The sequence below is a fragment of the Argopecten irradians genome, chromosome 4 (genome assembly GCF_041381155.1).
Source record: "Argopecten irradians isolate NY chromosome 4, Ai_NY, whole genome shotgun sequence".
In the NCBI taxonomy this organism is placed as follows: domain Eukaryota; kingdom Metazoa; phylum Mollusca; class Bivalvia; order Pectinida; family Pectinidae; genus Argopecten; species Argopecten irradians.
The window spans coordinates 3,445,719-3,467,011 of record NC_091137.1 but is presented as its reverse complement, the minus strand read 5'-3'; the positions used below and the strand labels follow the sequence as shown (position 1 = coordinate 3,467,011).

The following is a 21,293-nucleotide window of genomic DNA, read 5'->3' as shown; positions in this document are numbered from 1 at the left end:
TTCATCATGTCATCAGTTATCATTTTACTTGATCATCATCAATCATCATCATCATCACATCATCATCATCATCATCATCACATCATCTATCATCACACATCATCATCATTCATCATCATCATCATCATCATCATCCTCATCATCTCATCATCAATCAATCATCATCATCATCATCCTCATCCTTCACTTATCAATCACATCATCATCATCATCATCATCATACATTACTTATCAATCACATCATCATCAATCATCATCATCATCATAACATCATTATCAATCACATCATCTATCATCCTCATCATCCTCCTTCTCTTATCAATCACATCATCATCATCAATCATCATCATCATCATCTACCTCATCACATCAATCATCATCATCATCATCATCATATGTCATCATCATTCCTCATCAATCACATCATCTATCATCCTCATCATCATCATCATTCCTCTTATCAATCATCATCATCATCATCATCCTCATTGTCATCTCATTCACATCATCATCATCATCATCATCATCATATACTCACTCATACACATCATTCATCAATCATCATCATCCTCATACATTCCTCCTCATCAATCACATCATCATCATCCTCATCATCATCATTCATATACAATCATCATCATCATCATCATTCATCATCATCATCCATCATATCAATCACATCATCTATCATCCTCATTGTCATCATCACTCCTCTTATCAATCACATCATCATCATCCTCATGTCATCACTTCATCTTATCAATCACATCATCATCATCATCATATCATCATCATCATCATTCCTCTTATCAATCACATCATCATCTCATCCTCATACACATCATTCATCATCATCATCATCATCATCATCCTCACTGTCAATCACCTTCCTCATATCATCACATCATCTATCATCATCATATCATCAATCTCAATTCACATCATTATCATCATCATCATCTCATCATCATCACTTCATCTACACATCATCCTCAATCATCATCATCATCATCTATCATCCTCACTGTCAATCATCATTCAATCAATCACATCATCTATCATCACTCATTGTCAATCATCATTCATCTTATCATCACATCATCATCATCTCACTGTCATCAATCACTTCATTTATCAATCATCATCATCATCATCCTCACATATCTCCTTCCTCATCAATCACATCATCTATCATCCTCATCATACATCACTTCCTATTATCAATCACATCATCATCATCAACATCAATACACATCATCATCATCATCATCAATCATCATCTATCATCCTCATGTCATCATTCTCATATACTTCAATCATCTCTTATCAATCACATCATCTATCATCATCATCATCATCTTCCTTCCAATCACATCACATCATCATCATCCTCATCATCATCCTACCACTTATCAATCACATCATCTATCATCATCATCATCATCATTCATCATCAATCATCATCATCATATCATCATCATATCACATCATCTTATCAATCATCATCATCATCATCATCATCATCATCATTCATCCTCTTATCAATCACATCATCATCATCACTCATCTTCATCATTCATCAATCACATCATCTATCATCATCACTGTCACTCAATACCTCTTATCAATCACATCATCATCATCCATCATCTTCTTCCTCTTATCAATCACATCATCTATCATCATCATGTCATCATTCCTTCCTCAATCACATCATCATCATCCTCATCATCATCATCATTCCTCTTATCAATCACATCATCTCATCATCCTCATCATCATCTTCATCCTCTTATCAATCACATCATCATCATCATCATCACTCATCTTCCTTCATCATATCATCATCACATCATCTATCATCCTCATTGTCATCATCCTCAATCATCAATCACATCATCATATCATCCTCATCATCATCATCATCCTTCCTCTTATCAATCACATCATCATCATCATCATGTCATCTCATCATTCATCATCATATCATCATCATCATCATCCTCATCATTCCTCATTCATCTCAATCACATCATCTATCATCATCACTGTCATCTTCATCATCTTATCATCACATCATATATCATCCTCATACACATCATCCTCTTATCAATCACATCATCATCATACTCATTCACTCACTCATCCTCTTATCATATCATCATCATCTATCATCATCACTGTCATCTCACCTCATATCAATCATCATCATCTCATCATCATCATTCATCATCTACCATCTTATCAATCACATCATCTATCATCATCATTGTCATCACCTCATCATCACATCATCATCATCATCATCACTCATCTTCCTTCCTCTTATCAATCACATCATCTATCATCCTCATTGTCCACATCATCATCAATCAATCATCATCATCATATCACTCAATCCTCATCTTCCTCATCATCATCATCATCATCACTCAATACACAATCATTCATCAATCACATCATCATCATCATCACTCAATACCTTCATCTTATCAATCACATCATCTCATCATCCTCACTCATCTTCCTTCACATCTTATCAATCACATCATCATCATCATCATTGTCAATCACTCCTTCCTCATTATCAATCACATCATCATCATCACTGTCATCATCTTCCTCATAATCACATCATCATCATCATCATCATCATCATCATCATCATCATCATCATCATCATGTCTCCTCGTCCTTCCTCATCAATCACATCATCTATCATCATCATGTCATCTTCCTTCCTCTTATCAATCACATCATCTATCATCCTCACTGTCATCTCCTTCATCTTCATCACATCATCATCATCCTCATTGTCATCATCATCAATCACATCATCTATCATCCTCATTGTCATCCTCCTCTCCTCTTATCAATCACATCATCTATCATCCTCATTGTCATCTTCCTTCCTCTTATCAATCACATCATCTATCATCATCATGTCATCTTCTCATCCTCATCAATCACATCATCTATCATCAATCATCATCATCATTCATTCCTCATCAATCACATCATCTATCATCACTGTCATCCATCATTCCTCTTATCAATCACATCATCTATCATCATCATTGTCATCCTTTCCTCTTATCAATCATCATCATCATCATCATCCTCATTGTCATCACTCCTTCACATCTTATCAATCACATCATCTATCATCATCCTCACTGTCATCTTCCTTCCTCTTATCAATCATCATCATCATCATCCTCACTGTCATCTTCACTTCCTCTTATCAATCACATCATCTATCATCCTCATTGTCCTCCTTCCTTCCTCAATATCAATCACATCATCTATCATCATCTCACTGTCATCTTCCTTCCTCTTATCAATCACATCATCATCATCATCATCTCCTCCTCATCAATCACATCATCATATCATCATCACTCATCATCTCCTTCCTCTTATCAATCACATCATCTATCATCCTCACTGTCATCTTCCATCATCCTCTTATCAATCACATCATCTATCATCCTCATTGTCCTCCTCCTCCTCTCATCAATCACATCATCATCATCCTCATATCTCCTCAATATCACATCACATCATCTATCATCCTCATCATCTTCATTCCTCTTATCAATCACATCATCTATCATCTCATCATCATCATCACTTATCACATCATCTTCATCTCATCATCTCCATCTTATCAATCACATCATCTATCATCCTCATGTCATCATCCTTCATCTTATCAATCACATCATCTATCATCCTCACTGTCATCATCTTCCTTCCTCTTATCAATCACATCATCTATCATCCTCACTGTCATCTCCTCCTCTTATCAATCACATCATCTATCATCCTCATTGTCCTCATCCTTCCTCTTATCAATCACATCATCATCATCCTCACATCATCATCACCTTCCTCATCAATCACATCATCTATCATCCTCACTGTCATCATTCCTCTTATCAATCACATCATCTATCATCCTCACTGTCATCAATCAATCACATCATCTATCATCCTCATTGTCATCATCCTTCCTCTTATCAATCACATCATCTATCATCCTCACTCATCTTCCTTCCTCTTATCAATCACATCATCTATCATCCTCACTGTCATCTCCTTCCTCTTATCAATCACATCATCTATCATCCTCATCATCATCTTCCTTCCATCTTATCAATCACATCATCATCATCATCCTCACTGTCATCATCATCATCATCTCCTTCCTCTTATCAATCACATCATCTATCATCATCATCATCACATGTCATCATCCTCAATCACATCATTATCAATCACATCATCATTCATCATCATCAATCACATCATCTCATCATCATCATTCCTCTTATCAATCACATCATCTATCATCCTCATCATCCTTCCTTCCTCTTATCAATCACATCATCTATCATCCTCATCATCATCATCCTCCTCTTCACATCATCATTCATCATCATCATCATCTATCATCACATCATCTATCATCACTCATCTCCTTCATCTTATCAATCACATCATCTATCATCCTCACTGTCATCTTCCTTCCTCTTATCAATCACATCATCTATCATCCTCATTGTCCTCATCTCCTTCCTCTCATCAATCACATCATCATATCATCCTCATTGTCCTCCTCCTTCCTCTTATCAATCACATCATCTATCATCCTCACTGTCATCATCCTTCCTCTTATCAATCACATCATCATCATCCTCATTCATCTTCCTTCCTCATCAATCACATCATCTATCATCCTCACTGTCATCTTCCTTCCTCTTATCAATCACATCATCTATCATCCTCATGTCATCATTCCTTCCTCTTATCAATCATCATCAATCCAAATCTGTCATCTATCACATCATCATCCTCACTGTCCTCATCATAACCTCCTTCCTCATTATCAATCACATCATCTATCATCACTCATCATCATCCTCATTGTCCTCCTCCTTCCTCTTATCAATCACATCATCTATCATCCTCACTGTCATCTTCCTTCCTCTTATCAATCACATCATCTATCATCCTCACTGTCATCTCCTTCCTCTTATCAATCACATCATCTATCATCCTCATCATCATCCTCCTTCCTCTTATCAATCACATCATCATCATCCTCATCATCCTCCTTCCTCTTATCAATCACATCATCTATCATCAATCATCATCTCCTTCCTCTTATCAATCACATCATCTATCATCCTCACTGTCATCTTCCTTCCTCTTATCAATCACATCATCATCATATCATCCTCATGTCCTTCCTTCCTCTTATCAATCACATCATCTTCATCACATCATCCTTCCTCTCATCAATCACATCATCTCATCTCACTGTCATCTCCTTCCTCTTATCAATCACATCATCTATCATCCTCATGTCATCTTCCTTCCTCTTATCAATCACATCATCTATCATCCTCACTGTCATCTTCCTCCTCTCAATCATCATCATCTATCATCCTCATGTCATACTCTTCACTTATCACATCATTCATCATCTATCATCATCTCATCTCCTCCTTCCTCCTCTTATCAATCACATCATCTATCATCCGCACCTGTCATCTTCCTTCCTCATTATCATCACATCATCTATCATCCTCATTCTCACTCCTCCTTCCTCTTATCAATCACATCATATCATCCGTCACTGTCATCTGTCCTTCTCTTATCTAATCACTTCCTTCCTCTTATCAATCACATCAACTAATGCATCCTCATTGTCAATCTTACCTATCCTTTTATCAAGTCACATATCATGCTAATCATCCCTCCACTGGTCCATCTTCGGCCCACCGCCCAACCCCGCCGCATCCACTCGTGCCCCCCCGCCCGCCTCCACCCCCCCCCCCCCCTCCCCAACCCCTTCCTCTTACCAATCACAGTCATCTATCATCCTCACTGTCATCTTCCTTCCTCTTATCAATCACATCATCTATCACAGCCTCACGTGTCATCGCTTCCTTTCCTCTTATCAATTCACATCATCCAATCCTCCTCATTTTCCCTTCCTCCTTCCTCTTATCAATCACATCATCTATCATCCTCATTGTTCTCCATCTGCTTCCCTCTTATCGATCACAAAATACCATCAATCATCCACAACTGTCCCCCAACGTTCTCTTATCAATCACATCAAACTAACAACCCCTCACGTGTCACATCCTTCCTCTTATCAATCACATCATCTATCACACCTCACATCACCCTCCCAGTCCTCTTATATCAAGTCAATCAACATCATCTATCGATCCCTCACTGTCATCTTCCTTACTCTTATCAAACAAATCATCTATCATCCTACAAACTGTCCAGTCTTCTTCCTTCCTCTATATCAATCACCGATCATCTGATCAATCCTCGACTGTCATCCTCCTTCCTCATAACAATACATCACAAGTCATCTATCATCCTCATTGTCCTGCACCTTCCTCTTATCAATCGGGCATCATCTATCATCCTTCACGTCTGGCCTCTCCATCGCTCCATCACAGATCATCTATCATCTTATCCTCCTTCCATCAAACACAGCATCATCTATCATCTCATTGTCATCTCCTCCTTCCACTATATCAATCACATCAGCTATCATGCCTCATCATCCTCCTCCGTCCTCTTATCAATCACATCATCTATCAATCCTCATTTCCTCCCCTTGACTACATACCATCTGAGAAGAACTGTTCTATAAATTGCCTAGGAAGTTCTTTTATAGAACACTATCATCCTGCCTAGTGTAAAAACAGCAAGACATATGTCCAGAGTCTGCACACTAGCAGGAGTGATTGTGATTTTTAATATTTATCTCATTTTTTTTGCGATCCAAGGCGTATTTACCATCTGTTTTATCAGATAGTCTGAAAAACTTATAGTCATAGGTAAAGGGAGACAACTGCGTTTAATTTATTTAAATATAATTGCTTTGCATACGTACAGTTCTCCCAGATAAGGCCCATCGTGTTCAGCATGACGGCGATCGCAGGGTGATAGGGGGTATTACGGTTGGCTACCAGCATTCCTCGGTCAACGGTAAGTTCTGAGTCGCTATGGTTACCTGAATGTAAATAACACATTTAAGGGACTTTACTGTTTCCACAAAGATGTTGTAATCAGAGAAAATGATTTAGCCAGGAAAATTAACACCGCTGTTTAGATAGAATAATTATTGAACAAAATATATCAAATCTTACCTAGAACCACTTCGGAGATAGCCAGATGGGAGAGTAGAGTTACCTCCCTTCGGATGGTCGTCATTGAACGTTCCAAGCTAGACAGCATGTGAAGAGCCTCCAACAGCAGCCTGAAACGGTGTATAATGTTAAGCTGAGTCAATGTTAGTTACCTTAATTAAGCTCTAAATCTTTTGATTACATATTTGCAAGCTTACAGCAATCGGTATAACACACGCACGGACGGAGTTTTGCGTTGCAAAAAAATGCATTTACCTTTTTAAAGTTATAATTTCCCGCACACTTTTGCAGCAATACACAACGTTTTGATGATATTCAATATTAACTTTTTGACCAACTCATTCAATAGTCTATGTTCAAAGTCCAATTCCAACGTGGTTCTAAAGTCATACATAATATACTTTATTCTTTACTAAATTAAATGATTCTGTATCATAAATTACTTATAACATACAACTATAATCTTATCGTTGTGGATAAGGCAGATTTTATTATATAGATTATGATTGTCATTAAATGATATGGATGCCAGCATTCTGACCTTTTTGCGTGTTTAGAGTTTCCCCGTCTATTGTGTGTTTGCCCCATCAGTCCTTTTATGGCCGCTAAGTGGTAGGAGGGTCCGCCAGTCTCTAACACATTGTGAGCGGCCTGGCATAGTTCTAATACATCAACCTGTTGTGAGGCACCTGATGAAATATTTTCAAAAGAAATCGAAATCAATAATAAGTTATCACATCATTTAAGAGTATTTTTTGAACCAAAAATAAAATCATTTAAATTCTTATTTCATATGCTATCACATCAAAATAGACTGACAATAAGAGGGTTTTACGAGATACCAAATTGGCATAAAGGTAAAGTCGATCAGTCCCACCAACTATCACGTCAAAATAAGACGTCACTCTCACACATTCTCACCGGAAGGTAAATCGTAGTTCACCCACATGAAGTAATACAGTACAAAACGACACGAGAAGATATATTCATAATCTAGATGTCATAACCTTTTACATAAGGATTGCTATTCTGTGCTATGAGCCATTGGATGAGTGCTCTATCCTTGTCAGTGCCATATACTGAAGCTGCCTTCATCAGGCTGTCATAAAAGGTCTTCACCTCCTGGTTGGGAAAACAGGTCGTAAACAGTTCTTCTGCCGATACGACAGTCTGAATAAAAAAGCAGTGAGTATATAGTCATAATCTGAAAAGCATTTCATCTAACGTCATCCTAGTATTTGATCAAAGTAAATTATCCAAATGTTATATAACATATAGTCCATTTTAGTTCTAGTCATTGCTATGTAATGCTATGCATAGCAATGTAGTCATAACCTAATAAGCATTTAATATAACGTCACATACAAATCACTGTTATAGTATCAGAACTATTATCTGATCAAAAGCAGCAACATGTTTTAGAACATAGCCCGTGTTAGTCCCAGCAAAGTAATTGTAATGTCTGTATGCATGTGGCATACACTTGTGTCATACCTGTATCAGCAGAGGAAACATGTCTTCTGTACAATGCATGGTCTGCTGCATTAACTCGCGAATATTTTCAAAGTCGCCATGAAGATGACCAATAACCCTTTCACGACCGTGTGTATACACCTTCTCATCAACGTTCTGTAATGTTCGGCAGAAGAACTTCGTAAACTGCAATCGGCCTGGATCAAAGTCAGCAATATTCTGTATTTTCTCAGCGAGGAACTCACGGAGAAAGGTTGGCACTGTGTACCTATCAGAGCCACTGCTGCATCTTGACACTAAAGAGTGGTCGCACATTTCGACTAGTGAAACACCATCACTTTCTGTTTTATTTTCTGTCGCCGAAAGGACTTCCGTTGCTGCTGATTTAGAAAACGATCCCTTGAATAATGTTAGCAACATAGCCCCTTTCTTTGCGCTGTCTGACATTCGTTCAAAGAATCGTTGAAGCTTTTGCTTTTGAAAGGATAATATTCTCATGAGTGATCCTGGACTCTGAACGATCTTAACAAGATCATCAATATTAACCACGTGATTAGGATGGTCCAATAACATAGCGGCTTCTTTAACTAACCCTGGGAGATACCAACACCCGCGAACAATATCCGAGACACGTTCCATCGAGCCATGAATGTGATGTTTCGCTACACTTTCAAATAACACACACCCTTCGGTTTCTGATACCCCGGTTAGGAAGGTGGCACGCGCTGATATGGAAGACGGCAAAACTACCCGCTTTTGGCTCGTTACCAAGAAGAAGATTTTTGCTGAATACCGGATGAGATTTTTACAAAATCTAACGAATTGGTCCTGCTGATCGGGTTTAGATAAAATGGTATCTATCTTTGTGAACAAAAACAGGAGGCGAAGTGATTTGTTTTTGGTCACTATCTGTTTGACATGTTTTACTATACCGTGTTCGGTATCATCATCATCGTCACTTTGAATACCCAAAGCACTCAGAAATTCTTCTAGCCATTCGTTCCAATTCCTCGTGAACTCGCCCAATATTTCAATGCACTTCAAAGGTATTTGCCTGTATCTACATTCTGGATGTATTTCTTTCAGTATCTGCAAATTAAAACATATGTTCATTATTGGCAATGTGAACTGTAAGGAAGAAGATATCACCTAAAATATTGACAAAAATTGAAAATAAAAAATTAACTATATCGTCAATTTTAGACAGATTGCAACCTAAGAGGAACGGGTTGTGTTTGAAACTCTAAATACAATACTTTCCCTTGACTTTTTCTCCCTTCAACCTACGATGGTTTTACATGAGGCTATATTTAACAGCAGTTTAGTTAAAAGTATGAACCATGACTTAAGTCAAAGTGGTAGTGGTAATAAACTTTGAACTTTATTTCCAAACATACTATCTAACTCCATGAGCTATATACGTAACAGTCCCATAATTAGTCGTGTTTCTTCAAACTGTATGGAGCAGTCAGTGCATATTACCTTGAATGACTTTAACCTAAAATGAAGTACAGTTAACACTTTTTATTAAACAGATATGAACCCTCAGAATCCGGGAATGCTCTTTGCGAATGGCATGTCATTGTTACCCGTATTGATAATGAGAATAGCTGTATACAATGTGTTTATGTTTCCTATGGTACAATTATTGCATTTCGGTTTGTGGGAGTCATTTGTTATTGTAGAAAGTCGACTAGTAGTCCATAGCTACGTTTGTTTTACAAGTTACATGAACAGCAAATGTACGTTAAACTAATGTGTCCTAGATGTGATGTTGTAAACTCTGCATATATTATTTTATTCCGTGCTTTCCTACCTGTGAATGTCGCCTACATATATCATGATATGGGCGTTCGTTTGAGACGTAATATGATGCAGCAGTACATCCCATACACTAAGCAAGTGATAAACCCCACATAAAGCACGAGGATTGTGTACCATCCTATGGTGTATGTTGTACTTATCACTATAATTAACCGTGATATGCCCTTGCGTCAGATAAAGAGTCGTGAATATGATCGCTATGTACATGTATCTCAATATGCACATGTTGTTGATACATTAATGAGCCGTGTCTTTTACAGTATATTGCAGTAAAAGCTAGCTGTTACACAATTTGTATAGCGAATATGTTCACATAACATTTAGACATTTTTTTTTATACCTACCCATGCGTTTTATTAAAAACTTAAGACAGTAGGTAATGAAAACCATTTATGAATAGATTTACGAATCCGAAAAAAGATTCCTTGGATATCTTGTAAAATGAGTATACATTATTTTTGAGAGAAATCCAGACAACAGTCGTTGTTTTCACTAGCCAAAGATATTTTTTTGTAATATTAAGATACAGTTGTTCATAGATGTAAATATCGCATAGAGTGCCAGATAGCGGCTTGTCTTTGTTAATCTTTAACACTGAATTATCAACAGTGAGCTGAAGTGTTTGAAAGAAGAATGTTTAAAGAGAAAAAACGTAATAAAACATCGAATATGTAATACTGTACTCATAAAACAACTTTCGTATCCTGGTGGATATACATTTGCGACAACTTGTGTATAGGTGGGATAGACGAAAGTGACACTTATTTATTGGGGACAAAGGTATATATACGTTCATGATGAATAACGCTTCAACGAAAACCTCGGCAGTATATCACATAAGTAGAAATCGATGTATCAGCGATAGTCGTGACAGCTAGTTAATGATCCAGTGGTGACATTACCTTTTAAAGTGAGGGGGAAGCTCGTGAAGACAGGAAGTGGCTTAAAGGGTCGTATAATTCCCCAGTGTACCCAGATAACAGGGGATCAACGCACATAAAAAGCTTCGAGTTAGCAGACTTTTAGACTTGATGACAGATAGTGTAAATGTGAAACTGGTGATATTGAATATCTGATGTGAAAGAATAACCCTAGGCATTTTCCACTCTAAACGAAAGATCTTCTGTAGACATATATTTAGTATTTTGATAAGTATCCATGGTTGATCATTAACTTCCTTGAATAAACATTTGTCATTGGTGCTTTGGGAACAAGAATGGTGTAGTTCGAACTCTGATCAGCGCCGCTACACCACGTGGTACTACGTGTTAAGTACAAGCTATGGTAGTTTGGTTTTGACCTGGGACATTCAATATAGTAACTAACACAGATGTATCAACAATAGGCATGAGAATCAACTGGCATTGGTGAAACGAACAGAATTATAAATTTACCATGCATAAAGAATTTGAGAATGTAAATAATGTAGACCTGTGTTATTCTGCACTGCATGCTTCACTCTGTTTCCGTCACCTTACCTGGATACACACTTTTAATACATATGTAGATATCATAAATGGTACATTCGTCAATACTAGATTGCGATATCTATCTATAACCATCAATGTATTATGTTTAGCGAGGATATATCTGATTGCAGGGTAACTTTATGTTTATTAGAATGAATTGTAGTTATCGCGACACACCACATACATATATTATAAAGTTTTTAAACCTTCACAACAAAAAGCAAACTCTTCCTAAAACGTGTATCACTCACCTGTTTAGCAAGTCTTTGCTTGCCCGTGAATGGCGGTCCGTAGATTTGTACAAGACGATGTCGTCCGACACGGAGCCAGGCTTTGATCTCCTCCACCTCTCTCCTCCTCCCGACGAAAGGAATTTTCTCATCGACATCGCCATTACCCTCAAACATATCCATAGCTCACGATTACATCATGTAAGGGTGTTAGCTTCGCCGAACGTTGTACAGTTTTTGTTTAAACTTCACAGGCATTCTTCCGGCAAAATTAATCGTTTATTGAGACTCCTTTCGATTAATGCAATTAAATAATATATCCCACAGAGATTTAATCAACATCACTATAAACTTTACACACGGTTTACTTCTCGATACACATAATACGTGACGGTTGAAGTATCGTAACACACGGTGTATACTCTTGTGTAACCGGAAGTAAAATCTCCCTTGAGAGGTAACACTTAGCATGCTTGTTCACTATGTAAATATCAATGCATGCTCTCTGTACTTTAAATGATATCATATGATTGGGTAATCGGAAAAGACTAGAATGACGAGGAAAGTGGTTATTGGGAGGTTTAAGATCAACTCGTGATCTTAGCCAGCATATCGATATTGCTCTCTTCGAATTAAATACTGTGACTGGTATATGAAATATAAAAAAAATGATAACTAGATTTTATCGCGATCAAAACTCGGGATTTCCATCCAGCAAATAATCATGTTACCGATCAGACGATTCCTATAATATTTTTTTCTTCGTATAAAATCGAACTATCTGTAATGAACAAACGAGAGCCCGAAAGAAGAAGAAAAACAATAACTATCGAACGAAAAGAGCAAACGAACAAAAAAACAAACACGAAAACATGAATTAATGGATAGACTGACGAACAGATGGAAGGACAGGCAGATACGCATGATATGATGTTCACAATTTGCACACATGGACGAACAAACAGCGCTGAAAAAGTTGAAAGTAAGAACGCATTACGATGAAATTGATATGCACATAAATAACACATAAATAAAATGGCATATTTTTTGCCTACTGTACATGTAAAGATACAGTAAAATCTCAAGTAGTCGAAGATGAAGGGACTATCGTACAAAGTTCTACACATCTGGACTTCAACGCATAAACTTTCTAGACAGCGCACATACTTGTGGTTTAGTTAATGTTATCACTTACAAGATTTTTAAGTTTTTAAGTTTTGTTTTCAAATTATATTTTAATGGAACCGATGCAATAAAATCAACTGAATGGATCGCTGCCTGTCGTGTGAAACATACATATGTATTGAAATGAAATGAAATGAAATCTCAACTTTTTGTGTAATTAATGTGAAATGAAGACACCACTTAAAACTAATTTTGTTTTTATGTAGTTATTAACACGCAACACTGCGCGTCTTAGTGCGCTTTTAGAGTGATTTTTTGCCTAATATATAGTCAGCTCGCGATACAGTGTGTACCTCTTAAAAACGTGAAATCGTATGAAAGATTTGGCCTACGCTTCGTCAGCGGCAAATTTCAAATACATCGTCCATACAATGCCGGGAAAACATTGGTATATGTACCCCACTGCCCTCATATTATATCTCATTTGTGAAATTAAACAACTCTGCATAATGAAATACTTCTGGACCCTTTTATTTCACACATTTGTTATGGCCGCCGACTACACATTTAGTTTAGTAAACGGCAGCAAATCACCATCACCATCGCTTCCGTTTTTTTAAAAGCCACGTGTAGTTGAGAGGTAAACAAAATGCTAGCCACGTGTATGCTACATGATAAACAACGTGGATATCGCGAATGTGATGCGGTACCAGCGATGTTCGTGTTCAATTTGATATATTTGACAAAATGTCGTGTATGTTGACAATGATTCCACTATAACAACTTTAGGTGGCTGGCATTTTGTTTACCTCTCAATAGACAGTTTATTAATATGTCTGCCGGTGTAACGTTGAAAATGGACCTCCGTTGAAAATTGACCTCGGGTCAGTTTTCAACGTTGAAAACGGACCCCGAATGCCGTTGAAAATTGAACATGCCGTTGAAAATTGACAGTGTCTAGGGTCAATTATCAACGGCAGGTCTGTTGAAAAATTACCTTGGCAAATCAACGGATGGTCTTGTGCCGTCAGACTTTCCGGAACTCTTTAGTTCCTCCGGCTCCGCTCTTACGAACTACTACCTACTTCCGGCTTATGAAAAAACAACAACACATGTTTGACAGAAATCTGTTTCTGGTGTCTTTGGAGACATTATAGGGTAACTATTTCATAAATAGGATTGTGACATTGCGAACTGACTTATAACTTGTTGAACATATATTGTAAGAATTCTAGTCAAATTTGAATTATACTGTTAGAACTTCCATCCACGTGGTAGCTAATCGCGCTTACAATTACATGTACATTATATTTGTATTTTGTTGTATGTTGTAGTCTTTACTCTACCTCAAGGAGAGGTAGCGTTTGCAAGCAATAAAAAGAAAAGAAACGAAAACCTAGAATGTTGTTTGCACAGTAAAGACCTACAGAATCCCCAGACAGCAGAACAGGACAAAACAGAAAGATGACAGAAAATACGGAAACCAGAGTCAGAAATCTTACCACTGAAGGTAAGGAGTTATACAAAACTAGGTTCGAAAGATATATATCACGCCTTCTGGTAATGAGGAGTACCCTCGACACCCTTCTCAATGACACCACTTCCTCCGTTGAAAGAATCCAAGAAAGTTTTACAGAATATGAAACCCTCTCCACAGAGCTCATGCACTTCCTGAAAAGAACTCGTACAGAAGAAAGCTATCGCGAACTTAGTGCCTATAGGTATATATTTGAAACAATGAGAGCCAGAAAGGAGTTAATCCTGCAAGAGAAATCGTCATTGAAACCCTATTTGGACAAACCCCTACAAAAGAAATGCCCCGAAACACCCCTACAACGAAATGATAAAGAATCTATATGTTCATCGCACAAATCCACTCAAAGAACACACAGATCACATAGATCACAGATATCAAACCGATCAGACGTAAGCTCCACATACCTTCGTACAAAGGTGAAAGCTGAAGCCGCAAAGGTCAGACTCGAGTTCGCCGAGAAAGAGGCCCTAATAGAAAGAGAAGCAGCCGAGAAACATGCCCAACTCAAAATAATTAAAACAGAAAGAGAATACACAGAAGCCGCCGCCGAGCTAAGAGTAATGGATGAATATTTTCAGGAAAACCAGTCCTCACCAAGCATTGACGTTCCTTCAGAAGAGCTTTCATCGCACCATAAAGTTGAACAATTTCTCGACAACCACATGCCGTTAAATCCTACACCACTTCACTATGTTCAGACCCCTCGTCCTAATCCAAACCTCAGAAATAAGCTAGTACCCACTGTAAGTTCGTTGAATGACTTTCCTCACGATGAACGTTCTATACCAAGTCTACGACCTCAGGCCCCAGAGTTTACGCCTTGTTATATCCCTCCCCCAGATATGTTTGCTGATCATGACACCCCAAATGAAACCCAACAAAACCACCAGCGTAGTGTATATAGGAACGACAAGGGACCCAACTCCAATGATCCTATAGAGCCTCATACACCTGCATCAAAGTACCAGGAGTACTGTAATCCAGTTAATGGGACACCGCTCGGAGATAACACTCTGAAAGATATCAGCAGGTTTTTGATGAAAAAGGATCTTCTGTTACACCGACTATCCAGCTTTAATGACAAAGCAGAAACCTACCTAACCTGGAAGGCCTCCTTTAAAAATATAACAGAGGACATGAACCTTAGTGCCGATGAAGAAATCGACCTCTTAGTAAAATACCTAGGAGCTGATTCACGACGTCATGCAGAGAGCCTGCGTATAGCCAATGCTACGAACCCAAACCTTGCACTGACCAAGATATGGTCTAGACTGGAACAGCGTTATGGAGCCCCTGAACTCGTTGAACTATCCCTCAGGCAGAAAAACTCGTTGCTATGCCTAAAATAGCAAGTAATGACTCGAAGCGACTGTACGAACTAGCGGACCTCCTGGGAGAGATCCAGTCTATCAAGGAACAGGATAGTTATAGGAGCCTCATGGCATTTTATGACTCTTCAGCTGGAGTTAATCCCATCGTCGCAAAACTGCCCACCTATTTACAGAACAAATGGACAGCACATGCCAGCAAGTATAAGAAGCAGAAAGGTGTGTTATACCCCCCCGTTTTCCACATTTGTTGACTATATTTGCGATCAAGCCTTCAGAGCTAATGACCCGAGCTTTGATTATTCAATGAAGCCAGAAAACAAGACCACAGTTATTCCAGAGAAGAAAAAGAACCCCCCAACATCCTACCAGTCGAAAACCATCACGGTTCACAAGACAGAGGTCAGTCAAAAGGCAGAAGTACTCTGTCCTCTTCACAATACATCACATAGCCTTAACGACTGTAAAGCTTTTCAGAAGAAACCCATAGAAGAGCGGAAGAAGTTTATGAAGACGAAAGGCATATGCTTCAGATGTTGCGCTGTTAACTCACATATTGCTAAGGACTGCACGGAGTCATCAGTAACCTGTCAGAAGTGCCAGAGCAAGAGACACTGTACGGCCCTGCATTGTACAGAGGCCATGTCTGCCAGCATATCCACTACAGCTGCCAAACCTACCAGTCCTACGGAAGTCCATACTAATTGTACCACTGTGAACTGTGAAGAATTCTCCGGAAGATCTTGCGCAAAAATAGTGCTGATAAAGGTTTACCATCGTACGTCACCTGAAGACTCCAAATACTTCTATGCAATAGTTGATGACCAGAGCAATAAGACTCTCGCCACTTCAGAGTTCTTTGACTGTTTCTGCGAGAAAGGAACCGAGATCGAGTATACCCTATCGTCATGCGCAGGAGCGTTCACAATGTCCGGAAGAAGAGCTGGAGGCTACGTGGCCGAATCTGTGGACGGCCACACCAAAATGGATCTCCCCTCCCTCATCGAATGTAACGATATACCCAACAACAAAGAAGAAATCCCTATCCCGGATATTGCCGAGCACTACAGCCACTTACTCGACATAGCAAGCCAGATTCCATGCCTCCACGATGATGTGCCTATCTCAATTCTTATTGGCAGGGATATGATCGATGCCCACCGGGTGCTGGATCAACGCTTAGGCCCCAAGAACACCCCATTTGCACAGAAGTTAGGCCTGGGTTGGATACTTATCGGACAACCATGTGGGGGAGAAACGCATGGGTCAAATGTAATTAACGTCAACAAAACCAGATTACTCGTCAACGGTCGTGCGTCTGTCTTCAAACCATGTTCCAACTTCTTCAAAGCGAAGGAAACAGCCCAGTTAGAAAACTGCCTTTTTGAGAGGACTATTGAAGATGATTCAAGAGGACTATCGATAGAGGACCATCAATTCCTCAATATCATGGACAAAGAAATGACGAAGAACGAAAATGGACACTGGGAGGCTCCACTTCCCTTACGACCTCAGCACCAAGCTCTTCCAATGATCGTAACGAAGCCATGAAGAGAGCGAAGTCCTTAACCGCCAGCCTTAGAAAGAACACCAGAAAGAAAGATCACTTCGTACAGTTCATGGCCAAAATACTGGAAAAGGGACACGCGGAACTGGCGCCAAACACAAATCCTACCAAAGAAAGATGGTAACTGCCAATCTTTGGCATATATACCACGCCAAGAAACCAGATTCTCTTCGGGTTGTCTTCGATTCTTCAGCCAAATGCCAAGGCGTCTCCTTAAATGACTCGCTTCTGAAAGGACCCGACCTTGCGAACAGCCTTCTTGCTATCCTCATGAGATTCCGCAGGGAACCCATTGCATTTATGGCCGACATTCAGCAAATGTTCCATTGCTTCTACGTGAAAGAAGATGACAGGGACTTACTCAGATTCTTGTGGCACAAGGATAACGACCTCGATGAGGACATAGTCGAGTACCGCATGAAAGTCCACACTTTCGGAAACTCCCCATCACCAGCTATTGCAACCTACGGTCTACGCAAGGCGGCTGATTCCGTAAAGAAAGAACACGGGGAAGATGTCTCGGACTTTGTTCGCGAAAACTTTTACGTAGACGACGGTCTTTTGTCTTTGCCAGATGCGAAATCTGCAACTGATATCCTAAAGAGGACCCAGAAAGCCTTATGGGAAGGAGGACGTTTACGTCTACACAAAATCTCTTCGAACAGCCCCGAATTGATGAAGTCTTTCCCATCTGAAGACCTCGCTGAGAACCTTAAGGACCTTAGCTCTCTGACTGATAATGCCCCACTTCAACGTAGCCTGGGCATCTTCTGGAACGTCACCTTGGATTCATTCACATGCAAGGTGTCAGACGAAGAGAAGCCATTTACCAAAAGAGGAGTTCTGTCGTCTATTGGAGGTCTTTATGACCCACTCGGTCTACTGGCGCCTATCACGATCAAAGGCAAGATGTTCTTCAGGCACATAATGGATCTCACCATTTCCTGGGACGACCCTTTACCTTCGAACCTGGAGAAGGAATGGCTACAATGGAGGTCTTCCTTAAAGGACCTTGAGGCCTTGAACATTCCTCGATGCTACGGAACTGGTGTCACGGGAACGTTGACAAAGGAGCTACATGTATTCTCCGATGCGTCGTCAGAAGCTGTCGCAGCCGCAGCCTTTATGCGTAGCTTCACTCAGGATGGAAAAATCGAAGTTTCTTTCTTGCTTGGAAAGGCCAATCTTGCACCATCTGGAGGACAAACGATTCCCCGTCTCGAACTGTGCGCAGCGGTACTTGTCACACAACTGAAGAACACCGTTATTGCGAACCTTGGTATCGACTTCGACAAGGTGAGGATGTACACTGATAGCCAGATAGTCCTTGGCTACATCTGTAATTCGACAAGGAGATTTTATGTGTATGTGGCAAACCGCGTCCAGAAGATAAGAAGCTCTACTGAACCGGAGCAGTGGACATATGTCAACACGAATGTCAACCCAGCGGACGATGGAACTCGTTCAATCCCGGCTTACAAGCTGTCAAAGAGCCTTTGGTTGAACGGCCCAAAATTTCTTCACCAGAACTCCGATGAGATTACTACCGATGAAAAGGGAACATTCCCGCTCGTCAACCCCGAGTCTGATAAAGATGTCCGACTGGAGATACAAGTGGCTAAAGGTTCTGTAACACTCAATCAACCGTTTAACCTTACTTCTCTCTTCGAGAAATACTCAGAATGGGATTCACTTCTCAGAAGTTTCTCCTACCTCATTCACCTTGCCAGATCATTCAAGCAACCCCGCAAATCGTGCAATGGCTGGCACCAGTGCTCTAAGCACAAAGAATCGAACTTTAAGGAAGAGGCGAAACGACTCATTCTTATCCATGTCCAAAGAAACCACTTCTCCAAGGAGATCAAACGCCTTCAAGCAGGAAATTCTCTTCCTCGCGATAGCCCTATACTCACCTTGACTCCGTATCTTGACGAAGATGGACTCCTTCGCGTTGGAGGCCGGTTGAACAAAATCACCGAGTCGACCGCGTTAGTCGAACCCAATCCACTCATCATCCCTAAAGGGTGCCATGTCGGTCTTCTCATCGTACGCCACTGTCATCAAAAGGTACAACATCAGGGCAGACATCTTACCGAGGGCGCCGTTAGGTCCTCCGGTTATTGGATTGTAGGAGGAAAGGGACTGGTCTCCTCGTGCATCCGCGTATGCGTTACCTGCCGTAAGCTCAGAGGAACCATGGGTACTCAGAAGATGGCGGACCTGCCGGTTAGTCGCATAACACCATCTGCGCCATTCACCTACGTTGGTGTAGATGTCTTTGGACCCTGGCATGTGATAACTAGACGCACAAGAGGAGGTGCCGCTAACTCCAAGCGCTGGGCAGCCTTATTTACTTGCCTATCTACAAGAGCAGTCCACATTGAAATCTTGGAGGACATGAGCTCGAGTTCTTTCATCAACGCACTGCGCAGATTTACCTCCACTCGCGGAGATGTGTGCCAGTTCCATTCCGACCGCGGAACCAACTTCGTCGGTTCAACAGACCACCTGAAAATCGATGCTTTCAACGTTGAGGATGGCGTTATCAAGGAACACCTCTATCAGACCGGAGTCACATGGGTCTTCAACTCCCCCCATTCTTCTCATATGGGAGGAGTCTGGGAACGCATGATCGGGATGGCCAGACGTATCCTCGATTCTATGCTTCTCCAACCGAAGAACAAGTGCCTCACCCATGATGTTCAGTCGACTCTGATGTACGAGGTAGCAGCCATAATCAACAGCAGACCTATCGCCCAAGTGTCGTCGGACCCGGAACATCCCAGTATTCTTACCCCATCCGCATTGCTTACCCTAAAGGTCGGCACCCCTCACGAGCCTTTCGGTGACTTGACTTTGAAAGACATGTACAAAGCACAGTGGTGCGCAGTCCAAGTTCTTGCCAATGACTTTTGGAAGAGGTTCTCTCGTGAATATCTGGATCAACTGCAGATTAGACAGAAATGGCAACACGCGTCTGATAACCTGAAACCCGACGATGTCATTCTGCTGAAGGACGCGTGTGTCCATCGGAGACAGTGGCCCATTGGGCATTTCCAAGCAGCGATGGATTAGTCAGAAAGGTTGAAGTCATGATCATCCGGAAAGACAACCCAACGACATTTGTGAGACCAGTTTCAGAACTTGTTTACTTGTTCAGTGTTTCGTAAACGTTAAGTGGATAGATAATTCACGCTCTTGCTGATACTTGAATGTTAGATTGCTATTCGAAATTGACATCACTCATTTTCACTCGCGTTAAACTTTCGCCTGGATGGTAAGTGTGCTGATGTATGTGAATTTAGAACTATTGAACTGTTGAATTATTGATTTTATTGTCTTAATCTTTATAGTTCGAACTCTGAACTTTATATATATTGCTATGACAGCAATGGGCCGGGAGTGTGCCGTCAGACTTTCCGGAACTCTTTAGTTCCTCCGGCTCCGCTCTTACGAACTACTACCTACTTCCGGCTTATGAAAAAACAACAACACATGTTTGACAGAAATCTGTTTCTGGTGTCTCTGGAGACATTATAGGGTAACTATTTCATAA

General features: G+C 40.1%; 3 protein-coding genes across 3 annotated transcripts; 2 read left to right on the top strand and 1 right to left on the bottom strand.

Annotated features, from left to right (window-relative positions):
- Positions 1-6,779: 6,779 nt before the first annotated feature.
- LOC138320386 (uncharacterized) lies at positions 6,780-12,636 on the bottom strand. Its single transcript, XM_069263322.1, has 6 exons — positions 12,202-12,636; positions 8,679-9,746; positions 8,192-8,354; positions 7,726-7,873; positions 7,185-7,294; positions 6,780-7,048 (listed from the first exon to the last, which is right to left on the bottom strand). Exons 1-6 carry the CDS (start codon positions 12,361-12,363, stop codon positions 6,867-6,869), a joined length of 1,833 nt encoding a protein of 610 aa, XP_069119423.1. The 5' UTR covers positions 12,364-12,636; the 3' UTR covers positions 6,780-6,866.
- A 1,694-nt stretch (positions 12,637-14,330) lies between these two features.
- Positions 14,331-16,191, top strand: LOC138322046 (uncharacterized). The gene is made up of 2 exons (XM_069266101.1): positions 14,331-14,463; positions 14,640-16,191. Exon 2 carries the CDS (start codon positions 14,770-14,772, stop codon positions 16,189-16,191), a length of 1,422 nt encoding a protein of 473 aa, XP_069122202.1. The 5' UTR covers positions 14,331-14,463; positions 14,640-14,769.
- Positions 16,192-17,854: 1,663 nt separating this feature from the next.
- Positions 17,855-20,812, top strand: LOC138322045 (uncharacterized). Its single transcript, XM_069266100.1, has one exon. It carries the CDS (start codon positions 17,855-17,857, stop codon positions 20,810-20,812), a length of 2,958 nt encoding a protein of 985 aa, XP_069122201.1.
- The last annotated feature ends 481 nt before the right edge of the window (positions 20,813-21,293 follow it).